The sequence below is a fragment of the Carex rostrata genome, chromosome 11 (genome assembly GCF_964058835.1).
Source record: "Carex rostrata chromosome 11, lpCarRost1.2, whole genome shotgun sequence".
Taxonomy (NCBI): Eukaryota; Viridiplantae; Streptophyta; class Magnoliopsida; order Poales; family Cyperaceae; genus Carex; species Carex rostrata.
Window position 1 is genome coordinate 1,954,460 of NC_135928.1, and position 14,030 is coordinate 1,968,489.

The window sequence follows — 14,030 nt, forward strand, 5'->3', positions numbered from 1 at the left end:
TATATGTTGAGAGTTCATGAATCGCTCTGTAACATATTACCATAGTTTCACTTTATTAACTAACTCGAACAACTTAGAAAATGTGAGGCTTTTATTAAATTAGATTTGAATCAGATTGATTTATTTAAAATAAATGGTCCAAATTATCTGAGTCCATATATAGGAACTTAACAACCAAAATGCATTTCAGGTGACTTAAGTTTGTCAAAAAATATTTATATGAATATACTATATACATGCAATTACTTCTTATATTTAGACAAGGGTAAATTTCAAACGTATTGTTTAAGAATTTATACGTAGAATATTTAGATTTCAATGAACGATAATCATGAGAGGAGGAATATACACAAAAAATATCAAATATCACTACACAATCCGCTAAATAATCTTACAAAAAAATTGCTAAATTTCCGTTGAATTATTCAGCGGATATGGAAAACAACTTACCAGTAGATAATTCAGGATTCTAAAAAACAGTGAGGCTTCACACATAACTTGAATTTGCACATATCATCTTTGCACAAAACAACAAAAATATTGGGGTTCGTTGTATCTATCCTTATACTCAAAATTGTTCATGAGATGGAACTCATTGACAGCTATCCTTACACTCAAAACAGTAGATACTACTGCCCTTAAACTCAAACTTGATTATGGTTTGAAATTCAATCTTCAATATTGTATGTCTTACTTTTCATTTTACAAACATATTCAAATATTCAAACAATTATCAAATAAAACTTTACATAACTAATCAAACAATAAAAACATCTAAAAAAACAAATCCACAGAAAAATTAACTTTTCGCTGAATTAATTATCTACCAAAAAGTTGTTTTCTGGAACCGATGATAATCTAACAGAAATTCAACGAATTTCCGGTATATTATCTAATGAATTGTGTAGTTTTGGAATTTTGTTGAAAACAAGTGTAGATTGTGATATTTGGTATTTCTTTGTATATTAATAAATTTTTCGGCACATGGAGTCTAAGGGAAAAATATGCGTATACTTCTATATTTTTATTAGAACATAATAAAATATAGTTGATATTTTAAAAAATTAAAAAATTATGCTACACTTTAAGTTTTCTCTCGAAATATATTTTTATATCTTTGAATTAAAAAAATAATAATAATAGAAATATACTTAATATTTAAAATAAGAGGAGACATAAAATGCACCATTGGTTTTGTGCTTCAATCATACTCTACATTCTTTTCTCCGTTTTAAAAGCCTAAACAGTTAATCTAAACTGCTCAACATGAAAATTGTGCTTGGAAATCAAATTATATATATATTTTTTAGATAGATATAAAATTATTGTTTTCAAATCTTAAAACAATAATTTTGTGCCTATCTAAAAAAAATAGTAAAATAATTTCAAAAAATATAAAATTTAATGTCCAAGTACATTTTAATATGAAGATCATGTTGAGTTGTTTGAATTGATTGTTCAAATATTAAAAACAAAGAAAAAAAATATAAATCATGATTGAAGTATAAAATCAATGGTGCATTATAAAATTGTCTCCCTCTCTGCCCCCCCCCCCCCCCCCCCCCCCCCCCCCCTGGAAATAATGCTATTCTCTTTGTGACTCCCTGTTTTAGGCTTTTAGCACTACCAGGTCGGAAATTTGACGAGTTCATGAGGTCATGGAAACTGAATAACAGGCTCTAGATGGTGATTTTTTTGTTTTTATATTCATTAATAAAAGAAGTGCAACAGAAGTTTCTTGTTTGTCGGTATATAAAATCAATAATATATATATATATTTGGAATTATATATATAAAAAAAAAAATTGTTGCCCGCGTCTTCAATTAATGTGCAACTACTGCCAACCAATTTTATTTGGATTCAAATCAGCTGAAATTCAAATGCATGAACAGTACCGCTAAAATTCTTGGAATTCCAAATCTAACCGTTCAACCTTTTCTGTGCACGGATCTCGGAACAGCTGATTTTTCTGTGCAAGTATCTCGAAATAGTTCAACAGTTGGATTCGGAATTTCAGGAATTTCAGGGTTACTGTTTATTCATCTGGGATTTCAGCTGATTTGAATCCATTTTATTTAGTGAGACTTTTATATAATTTTTTTTAATTATAAATTATATGTACTTTAATATGCATATTTAAAACAATTAATGTACAATTATATGTACTTTAATGTGCATATTTAAAACAAGAGAAGGGTTCAAATGCCTCCATTTTTGTGTCTCCATCTTGCATTCATTTTTCAATTTTTTAATAACTCAAAATTTAAAATTTAAAAGTCAAAATAAAACTGTTAAATTAGATGTGATCTATGTTATTTTATCTATATCCTCATAATTTTTTTTTTACATTTCAATTTTGTTTTTATGTGAATCAATAAGTTGAAAAATCAACACCTGGAAATTATCCACATTAGTATGTTTTTTACAAGCTCTTGATGAGAACCAAAATAAAATTGAAATGTCATAATTTTTTACACGTGCATAGATGTAGATCATATCCAACGGTTTTATTTTAACTTTTAAGTTATTAAAGTTTTAAAAAATGAAGGCATGGTGGAATCACAAAAAATAGAGAAATTTGAACCCTCCTCTTAAAACAATTAATGTACAATTTAGTTCTTTTCGCAATTTTAATGTGCAGATCATATTGAATGATTTGATTGATTTTTTGAACGTAAAAAATAATATTATATAAATTAGTTAAAATACAAAATTTTCTACAATAACCTAACTTTTCATATTTAATACATTTTAAGGCGCTGCAAATTCTAGTTGCATGCGTATTACTTGTAGTTTGATACAATCAATCTAAATTCTTTTGGACTAAACTTGAGTTATGTTTAAGAACATCAAATCTACATAGGGAAACAAATTTTATTTTGACAAAAAAATATGGAAAAATAGTTTTTCAAGTTATCAAGAGCTTTTAATATAAAAAAAGACAACATGTGCAAGTCCATAGAATTTAGGAAAGGAGAGCTAATTGAAAAAAAAAATGTTTTTACTCGTATTTTCTCAAAATTAAGGTGTATAAAATATTGGAACTTTGTATATGTTATTTTGTGACTAATCGGACACTTAACGAAAAAACAAATACAAATGAAATTAATTTAATATATAATCATATTTTAAACCTCAACTGTCAAAATGTACAACAAAACAATTTAATAAGTTTGGTGCAAATCGTTAATTCAGAATATATTTTGCTTCCCTAATTATAAAAATAGCGAGGCTATGATAATTTACAAAGCACGAATCAGTTCATTCTGTGGATCTATATTTCTATTTTCAAAATTTAAAGAGTTGATATGAACCGTTCAACTTTAAATCTATATGAAAATGTTAAGAGACAAAATTTTAAATCTTTTTAATAATTTTTTTAACTATTTTTTGTTAGGTAGAAAATCACTACTTTATGATTCATAATTTTTTTTTAAAATTAGTGGCTTCAAATACAAACTAATAATTCAATTAATAAAAAAAATATTTACAACGAGTCAAGTGATTCTAATATCTAAATTTACTCTTTTACTCTGACGAATACCTCCAAACCACTTCAATATTCTAATTCTACCTATATACACTCTTAATGACTCAATATATTTTTATATAGAGATAATGTTTAGCACTTCAAAAATAAAATAAAAATGTATCATACGGATCGATCTGCACATTGTAGAGTACCATAACCTCACTCTTATAAAAAATATAGTAATAAAATGAAAAATTGCACATACAGAAAGAAACAGAAACAACGATGGACTTCAGACTTAGTTATAATTTTTAAAATGTAACAAATCAAATGTCAATTTTTTGGGTCCATAATTGATGCACATATAAACTGTTTGAGATAAGTTGGTGAATTTACTGGGTCGGATCTGGAATTGTTCTGGTAAGGTCAAAAGATCCGACAACCTACATGTCAGGTCCCAGAAACTGGGTCACTTTCTCATTACTCCAGCAAAGCTAGGAGGCCTAATTCATCCTTATATCATGGATCAGTAAACTGATGCACCTCTACTGGACCCACATTACCAAAAACCAGCTAATAAATCCATGAAACCTTCAAACCTTAGGCAGGAAATATGTTCATTCAAATGATTTGGTTCATGGTTTTCCAGTGTGGAGAGGAAACAAAACCCCCCTGTTTCAATTGTGAAGTCTTAATGCATGTTGCTTTGCTCTTTGTTGCTATTTTATATTGGTAAAAATATTGACAACGCTGTTTTGATTTCACGTAGCACACGAGTTATATGATTTTAAAAAATTAAAAAAAAATCTATTTTGACTCTATTATCTGTTTGATGCATGAAGTCAAAATAATGCTTTTATATCCACAATTCATGTTCTACTTTCAATGGTGTCAAACAGGTGCATGAATAACAACATCTCTAAGAATTCCATGAATTCATGTGCACAAATTTCTGTTCAAATCACGATAAAAAATTTATAGAGCACCTTCTCAAGTTTGGAACAAAGGAGCCCACAAAAGACCAAGTAAAATTATCTTAATTATCTGGAAGATGAAGTACACATTTTCTCTCTTTGTCAGAAGCAATTTGGATGGACTAACTGCTATATATAAGAAGAGAGCACTTTCAAGTTGGTTGTGAAAAGAAGAGAGAAAGAGAGATGAAATTATTATTACATTGCCCATGCTGCTGCTGCTCTTGCTTTTGTTTCATCAAGAGAACCAAGAATATGAAACCAGAGACAGAAGCCAAGAAATGAAGACGGTGTAAGATAGTATTGTAAATTTTTTACATTTTCAATATAATTACAGAGCATTGTAATGTATAATTCTATCCTTTTTTTTTGTACCTCTATTTGTTGTCTCTATTGCCAATCCTGTTCAAATGGAATTTTTGTTCTCTTCTCTTTTTCGTTTAAGAAAAGATTTATTGGGCGTCTTTAAAACATGCTTGAGTTTCTTTCCATTTCAAATATAGTTACTCAGAAATAAGAAAATTACATAAAAGAATATAATAATTCAGACTTAATTAGTATTTTCTCTATTTTGATTATTCTCAGGCAGTTTTTCACAAGCTGCTCTTAAGCAGAGGTATTTCCAAAACCACAAGATCACAGTAACTTCAAATATACCAAGAAAACCAAATAAATTCTAACTTTACAAAGGTTTTGTTCAAAAAGACAAAAATTGTAACCTTTTTTTTATCAAACAAAAGCAGGGGGCACAGCCTTACAGATTTCTAAAATGATTAGTAAAATGCTACCACCTAGAATTGAAAAGATCTAAATAAATTGAAATAAACTCAACGAAGTACCACCGAGCTAGGAAAGCAAACCTTCTATCTTTAACACTATAAAAAGAAATAAAACTAGAATCCATATGAAATTATTGCTATAAGCTAATCCAGTTCTCCTTTTTGTCACTATTGATATAAGCTATCCAAGATTTCTCCTCTTCTACAATTTATCAGCAATTTTCATGACACCATCAGCTAGCCGATTTAAAACTTTTAAAAAGGCATCAGATTGCTCTTTTCTCTGCTCACAATCCATCTGTTGTTGCATGGTATGAGCCTCTAGTTGTGCTGCCACAAGCCTGGTGCCTCTATCTATGGTTTCTGTTAATCTCTTTATTAGTTTGGTATCATCTGTTTGTACATCTCCAGCACAGAAATCATCTGACCTTTTTCTCTTAGGCCCCTCCTTTTTGGGCGAGGTTCGCTCTGGGGTCTCATCTGGTTGCTTCTCAGTTCCACATTCTGTGCAATTTGTTAATGGAATATTTAATTAAACTACATCTACTGTAACAAGACATATTAGTACTGTCTACCATAAAACAGTTGCAATTTCTTGTTCAGTCATGCAAGACATTGATGACCATAGTGCATTGGTACCGGATCCCAGCCCCCTCTGGTACCAAGCCCGTTAGGGACTAAAAAAAGTAGAAGTCTACGTGCCGCCCTCCTTTTTTTTGCCCGCAACTTAAACTTGATATGATTATTTCAGCCAAGAAATTTATTTCAACTCAAAAAAAGAAAAAAAAAAGTCCACTGAGAACCAACTCGTATGGTCTAGTGCCATCATGAAGGCACAATACCTGAACCAAATGGTACATTTCATAATTTGAATGGTTCTGTACCTGAATCTGGGCTTTCTTTCTGAAACGGCTGAAACCTCCTCACTACACACAAGAAAAAGATGACAAAATAAATCACAAATTGCTACTACTCACTGTCTACAACTCAAAACCCTCTTAAAAACGCTAGTATATGAGTTCAACATAACTGAATCTCTTTCATGCGTATTTTAGTTAGACCTACAGATGTTTCTTCCTACATGTTTAGTATGATAATTCTACAAATGAATTTTCTTTGACTGCTTCTGCCATTCTACAGATATGTTCCAGCTTTGATTTGACATTAAAACCTACTCCACTTGCAATCTAAGAAATCCATATTTCCATTGCATCTAAGTTTTTACCAGTATCTGAGATTACATTTTGGATACTTGAGCATTGCCAGCAGAGCATTCATGCCAGGGTTTAACAAATCTTTCTGACAATTTAACTTGTAGACAAACTACTAACCATTATATTTAACTCAAAACGACATTACCATATTGCTAAATAAATATAACATACATGACCAGCAAATTATGGTGATAATTGTGCAAATATAACTGAGAAAACTTGTCTACATAAAAACTAAAAAGATGTTCTACTACCATCAGATGAATTAATCAAACAAAAATGATATAACCAAAGAAAAGAAACATACTAGATATAGGTATGACAGAGATAGCGGGTCTCAGTGACACTGCAGGTGGGGCCGATTTGGCCTGCTCTTCCTCCTCGGATTCCGTGACCTCATCCCCTTCTTCACAGACCTGGTCCGCCACGTCAGGAACATCCTTTCCTTCTATGAGCTCATACACCACCTTGTCGAACCGCCCTGGCAAGCCCTTGCCCTTCCTCTCCTCTCCTTCCATCTCCCAATACCCCTTCTGCTCCGGGTCCACGTGCGCGGGGCTCGCCATGTCATCTCCGTTCTCTTCCACTTTTACCCTCTCTTTCTCCCAGTGCTTGATCTTCCTGAAAGCCGCGATGAGGTTGGTCCAACGCTTACGGCACTGCGTCGGTCCACGGTGGACCCCGCGCACACGGCATCCATCTGAGACAGCGTTCCACTTGGGAGGTGCCACGTGTCCCCCATCTGGGGAGGAAAACGTACGCCTTCCCCGGCCGCTGACCCGCCTGCCTCCACCACCCTCTACGTCGTGCTTTGCCCGGATCAACGCTTGGATCTCTCGCCGGGTCCAGCGTGGCATCCGAGACTGGGACCCTTGTGGAGATAAACTGGCTTCTTTGCCATTTTCCATTTTTACCCTTCTCTTTCTGTTCACCGCAAGGTCGAGTACGAGGGTAAATCGGTCTTTCTGGATTCCTTGGCAAGTAATTCTTTCTTTCTTTCGTTTCTTTATTTTATTTTTTTTCTGGGGTAGAGTTTTGGTTTTACCAGGGGGAGAGAGAGGAAAGCACTTAAAAAAGAGGGAGACAGGGTGAAATTAATTTGAGGTACTTAATAACTTTTGTTTGAGTAAATTTGGGCAGCTTTGTTTCTTAATTTGGGATATTATGTGTCTATAATTGGCCAAATGCAAAGATTTGGGGGCAAAGTCGGTGCCCTTTTTGAGCCCAAGAATTAATTGGTGGTTAAAAGATAGAACAAAAGAGTTCCATTTTTGCATCTATTTAACCTTTCCCTAAAATAATGTTTGGGCACCCCTTTATTTGCCCTCGTCAGAAAAAAAATAACAAATATGATTGATTATTAGTAATTCAAATAGATTCAGTGACGTAGGAAAATACATATATTTACCTGAAATAGTATATTTCTAAAGAAAAAAATTGTGTAATTTTCACACAGAAATAACTATATGCCCTTAATCCCATATATTATTAGAGATTCTCGTATTTATCAGAAATAGCGTATCTTTAAAGAAAAATGTACAATTTAGGTGGCGCAGAGAAATACTCGTATTTATCAGAAATAGTGTATCTTTAATCTTTAAAGAAAAAATATACAATTTTCACACAGAAGTCCACATATTAGTAGAGATTCTATGTTTAATCTTTCTCTAAAAATATTTTGGCATCCCTTTAGTTTCCCTCGTGAGGGGAAAAAAAAAACATGATTGATTACTAATCATATCAAGAGATTTAGTGACGTGCGAAAATATTTGTATTTATCAGAAATATAATAGTGTATCTCTAAAGTAAAAAAAATGTACAATTTTCGTACAAAAATAACTATATGTCCCACACATTACTAGAGAATCTATGCTTAATTATTTTTTTTCTAAAAATATTCCAGCATCCCTTTATTTGTCCTCACGAGGAAAAATCTAATATGATTGATTACTAATGATTTCAAAAATATTAAGTGATGCGAAATAATACTTGTATTTATCAGAAATAGTGTATCTCTAAAGAAAAAAAGTACAGTTTTTCAAATAAAATTGATTATGTATTTTTTTTAGTAATTGCATTACTGATACCTTTGTTTTCATTTTGGATTCCAGCCAAAACTGAATTTTGAAATTTGAATCAATAATTTTCATACTAAAAATAATGTCTAACGTCAATTATCTTAAATATACTTCACCAATTACGTAACATAATTTTTTAGATACCGATGAAAATAAAATTACCTAACTTCAAATATTTAGAAGAGAGCTATTGTCTGAATTTCGAACATGCAATCTCTCATACGGAAAAAAATTATCTTAATCAACAAATAAAAAACTGATTCTGACATAATTTAATTAATGCAGTGAATAATTTGTTAAATATTTTATCCTACAAAAGTTTTGGCTCACATTAACATATAGCAAAAGACACAGAGTTTGAATTTTCCAATTTCATAATTTTCTTATGCAATATCGAAATTAAGTAACATGTCATTGTAACTTGCTAGTGACTATGTAATAAATTGTGTACCCCCAAATTACATCATGAGGGCAAAATCTTTACTCAAATATAGTGGTTTGCTAACGGGTAGGGTACGGGTATCTCGGGTATACCCGGGTCGGGTAGTCGGGTAGGGCGGGTACGGGTAGTCGGGTACGGGTAGGTCGGGTAGGTTTTTAAAAGAGTGTACCCTACCCGTTTCAAACCCGTGCCCGTCTCGGGTAACGGGTACGGTACGGGTATTTTTTTGTTTTTTTTGTTTTTTTCGTTTTTTTCGTTTTTTAATATTGTTTTTTCTGTTTTTTAATTTTTTTTTTTTCTGTTTTTAATACTATTTTTTTTGGCGGCAAAATAATTTTGAATTTTGAATTTAAAAAAAACGGGTAAACGGGTAAAGGTACACGGGTAAAGTTGGTCGGGTAAACGGGTGCGGGTACAGGTAAAACGGGTGCGGGTAGGCGGGTTTCGGGTACGGGTACGGGTTGGGCGGGTTTTTTTTCCGAATCCTTGAGTCCGGTCCGTCTCAAACCCGTACCCGTGTACCCGTTTACCCGCCTATACCCGGGCACAGGTAACGGGTAACGGGTACGGGTCGGGTAAAACGGGTCATACCCGTTCGGGTTTTAGCAATTGTCTACTCAAATATATATAAAAAAAATTAGTAGCAAGTTACAGTGATTTTTTTTAAGTTACATAATTCAGTCTTTGATGCTAGTATGAGCTTGTATTGAAAAATTAGTATCTATTTCAATTAATAAAATGATGTACAACAGCTAGAAGTTTGATTAGAGTGACAACTCGCTATATTTATTTGGTTTCCATGTTTTACAATTGAAGCATAATCAGGAAAACCATTTTTAGTAACATGATTAATGAAGTTGTTTAATTTAGTAACATAATTAGGAGCCAGACAAAACCAGATATTATGAATTAAAATATGTATTTCTATCATAAAACCAACATCTCATTCTTTATTTTTTGTGGGACTAAATTAACCCGGATATTATGTAGCTTTATAATGTCGATATCTATGTGGTTATCTATCAAATAAAATATATACCTTGTTTGTACTTCTTTTCTTAAATGTACTTGTTTTCTTAAAGGAAGGATTTCCAAATTATAAGAAGATTAATGTGCTTTATTTTATTCTACATGAATTTTCAAACAACCGTTATATTATCAATGGTTTAATTAGGTTTCACGTGATTATTCAAAATTTTATAATGCACATTTTTTTTTTTCAAAATGTTCAAAATGCACACACATATATTTTTTTTCATAATTTTCAAAATTTACATTTTTCAGTTACGATGAATTTTTGTAGTTGAAACGCACACTTCTTTAAATAAGAAAAAATAGTCATTTATTTCGTTTGTTAAATCAAATCCGTGCATAAGGGAGAATATATTGAACAAAAATAATATTTCTTTGAGAAAGGTTTTTATGCATCTGTAGTTCTGTACATAAAAATAAAAGAATTATGTTCAAATTTTCTAAATATTTTATATATGATTTCTAAACTTGATAATTCTTTATTGGCGGATGAGTCTGAAATTTTCTAAATATTTTATATATGTTCAAATTTTCTAAATATTTTATATATGATTTAATGGTCAATTCATCTCCATATTTCTTTTTCAAATTTTTTTTTGTATTTATGCATAATGTTTATATAATTTGGAGTAAAATATTTTTATTTTTAATGTAAAATTGATTCTCATTCGCAGCATAACAAATTTATACGATTGATTCTTATTTAGTTTTGGTCTCTATAGTTTGAAAGTCTAACGATTTTCACTTCTTTAGCTGTACTATCACCATGTAACCTCCTTTTGCACTAAAACAATAGTTTAACTTTTAGAGTTAATCTCTCTTAAATAGACCAAACAATACCGTCTTAGACATGCTTAAGTTCGCTTATCTCTTCTCTATACAAAAAAGTTAATCCTACTTCTCCCATACCCTTTTGCCCTTATTAGTTTCTCCTTAAGAGCTTAAAAAAACTCATTTCACAAATATCTATTCCACTAATTGCATCAACTAAACAATTGTTCGGCAACAAGGGATTAAGTATCTTTAAGGCTTAATCCGCTTAATCTTGCTGAACACCGATTTCTTAGTGCGGATTAAGAACACCTCCTTTAATCTCCTTTTGCCTGAATCTCAATCCTTTGCCTGGACCTCAAGGCAGCTCTGCCATTTCCTTTAGCTTCCTTAACTTTTATCCACGATTTAAGACAACTGAATATCAGTTTCTTAGCGCTCCTTAAGCTCTTAATCATTTGTTGCCGAACGACTCCTTTACCAACCTGAATTCATATCACCTAAGGTACTCCACTCTTGGAATTTGAATCCCGTCCGTTTGTTATATATTAGTACAAAGAGGAGGGTTCAAATGCCTCCATGTTTTTGTGCCTCCATCATGCCTCCATCTCTCTCCATCATTTTCAAAGTTCAAACAGTCGATCCGAACCGCTCAACCTAACCTCCATACTAAAATATGTTTGGAGACCAAATTTTATATTTTTAGGAATTTTTTTACTATTTTTTTAGATAGGTACAAAATCAGTAAATCTGAACCATCTAAAAACAGTATTTTTGTACCTATCTACAAAAATAGTAAAAAAATTCCTAAAAATATAAAATTTGGTCTCCAAACATATTTTAGTATGGAGGTTAGGTTGAGCGGTTCGGATCGACTGTTTGAACTTTGAAAATGATGGAGAAAGATGGAGGCATGATGGAGGCACAAAAACATGGAGGCATTTGAACCCTCTCTAGTACAAATGATAAAGAGACCCGTGCATCAAAGGATTGGACCGGGTAAATTCAAGTTCTTATCGATGGTCCAGATTTAAATTCAAATGGTGAGGTAATGCATAGGATTCGAACTTTTGGGATCCTATTAATTCCAAAGAAACAGTGAAAAGCTTCAGCAACCCAAAGATTCTATACAGAAAATTAACATTGAAGAAACTTCAGCCCGCAAAAAAAGTGAAAAATAAATAAATAGAAAAACCACAAGAATCTAGCAATTTTGTAAACCCAGTCTGAAAACCCGCCTTTGGCCCAATACGGCTCATTGTTTTGCTAAATTAGTTGTACAAATGTTATACCTGAACAAAATGCAAGCCTTTTATGGAAGGCCGAAGTTCCTTTTTTCGATTTTCTGATGGATTAATGGGCCTTCAGCAATCAGCATTTTAAAAGCATCTAATAAAATATTTTTATACTGTTCATTTGTACTTTAATTTATAAAATTTCCTCACGAAATTACCAGACTACGCATTAAAATCTTAAACCCATGTAAACTATAAGTGCGTGTGACCCACACATAATCGTTTTATATGTGATGAGATCACAAAAATTCAAGCTAGTCTTATGATTTCTTTCAGATCGGGCAACTTCGTCTTATTTTGAAAACATCAGGGATTGCTTGGTTAATAAAAGTTTTCTTGATTCTCATGTTTTATATCCTTCTATAAAACCCCAGTGATTATCGATGTAAAGGAGGGGAAGCAGTTCGATCTGCATCTATATTTGTACAAACTTAATCTGCACGAATTTTGAAACTGCGATTTGATGCTCATCGAACCGCCTCCAATTCCCAATCTAATACAATGTCCAATGTCAAATGTAGAGGTGTTATCGGGTCGGGTGGGATCCGGATACTATTATATTTGAATCCGTACCCTAAAAGTGTTTAGGTCCAAATTTCGATCCATATACTTATTTGTTTTAATTCGGGTCGGGTCGGGATCCGGATACCTATCTATCCGTAGATATTTCGGATCCAATCTTTCGGTTCCGGATAGATAGATATCCATAACTTGTTTGTAGATTATCGGGTCCGGTTCAGATACGGAGCGGTTCCAGATCGAGAGTGGGTATATGTCACAACTCCAAAGCATTTGAAAAATCATTTACATTTAAATATAATAATTTCTTAAACATCTCATATCATAAATCATTATAATATAAATTAAAAATTACTGCAAAATAAAAATTATACTATTGATATTGTTCATAAATAATAAAATATATCATGCTACATAACACAATAAAAATAATAACTCTAAATTATTAGTTATCTATCTAAATTAAAAAAAAATACTATCATATTGATTCAACATTTGCATACTACAAAAAATACTATTGATCTTTTTTTCTCATTAGAGTATTCAATAATATTTTGTGGAACTTGGGTAGTATTATTTTTGGAATTTGATTTTAATTGTTTGGAGTACTCATGGGTGTAGCAAAAAATATTGAAAAGTTTTTTTGTTTTTTGTTAATAGCTTTTGAATTCATGAGGATGGAGAGAAATAGCTTTTGAAAATAAAAATATTGAAGAATAGATATAATTTTTAGAAAGTAAAATATTGAGATGATGATTTTCTTTTCTATGGTTCAAAAAATCTATGTATGGAATATTAATAATGTGTAGAAATAACATATCAGTAAGAGCAATAAATTTTCATTATTATATTGAAGGATGTATTAATAGCAATAAATTTTATTTAAAGAATTAATGCGGTTGTTACGGAAGGAATAAATTTGGCATCCGTTTGTGTGTATAAACATAGCGAATATGTGACTGCATTATATTTTCTCACATTCAAGTTGTGAAAAAGTACTGGACTCACCACGGCTTATGCAAAAATTAATATGCAAAGTTGTATTTTTATATATTAATAGTTATTAATATATGTTTTATTGGGTATTTATATGGGTATTGGATTGGGTTCGGTTATGGGTCAGATAATTAAATGAAACCCATATCCTACCCATTACAATATCGGTTCCGGTTCCGGTTCGGATCCGAATCGGATATTAAATTATTAATTTTGTAATCATACCCATACCCATAATTCAACCGGTTATATTTTTTAAACCATACCCTATCAAAATTAATCGGATCCGGGTCGGTTCCGGATGGGATCCGGATAATTGAGTAAAAGTAGCACCTCTAGTCAAATGAAGAGAGAGATCAAAGATTATAATAAATAATTTACAATCTTAGATACTGAAAGATACATTTTCAAGCGGATAAATCACCGTCCCAGCAGATTAGTTACAAGATTTCTGGAG

At 31.7% G+C, this 14,030-nt stretch overlaps 1 protein-coding gene across 1 annotated transcript; it reads right to left on the bottom strand.

The window, feature by feature from the left end:
• Window positions 1-5,119: 5,119 nt before the first annotated feature.
• Window positions 5,120-7,483, bottom strand: LOC144562377 (trihelix transcription factor ASR3-like). The gene is made up of 3 exons (XM_078311598.1): window positions 6,748-7,483; window positions 6,111-6,152; window positions 5,120-5,730 (listed from the first exon to the last, which is right to left on the bottom strand). The coding sequence occupies exons 1-3, from the start codon at window positions 7,346-7,348 to the stop codon at window positions 5,429-5,431; spliced, it is 945 nt and encodes a 314-aa protein (XP_078167724.1). The 5' UTR covers window positions 7,349-7,483; the 3' UTR covers window positions 5,120-5,428.
• Between the last annotated feature and the right edge of the window lie 6,547 nt (window positions 7,484-14,030).

What these genes read in the sequence shown, in the direction of transcription:
- LOC144562377 (XM_078311598.1), bottom strand. Translation starts at nt 7,348, where the DNA reads ATGGAAAATGGCAAAGAAGCCAGTTTATCTCCACAAGGGTCCCAGTCT. An exon ending in CTCTGTCATACCTATATCTA is followed by an intron (nt 6,153 to 6,747) that starts GTATGTTTCTTT and finishes TCTTGTGTGTAG; the next exon opens with TGAGGAGGTTTCAGCCGTTT. An exon ending in GAAAGAAAGCCCAGATTCAG is followed by an intron (nt 5,731 to 6,110) that starts GTACAGAACCAT and finishes CAAATTGCACAG; the next exon opens with AATGTGGAACTGAGAAGCAA.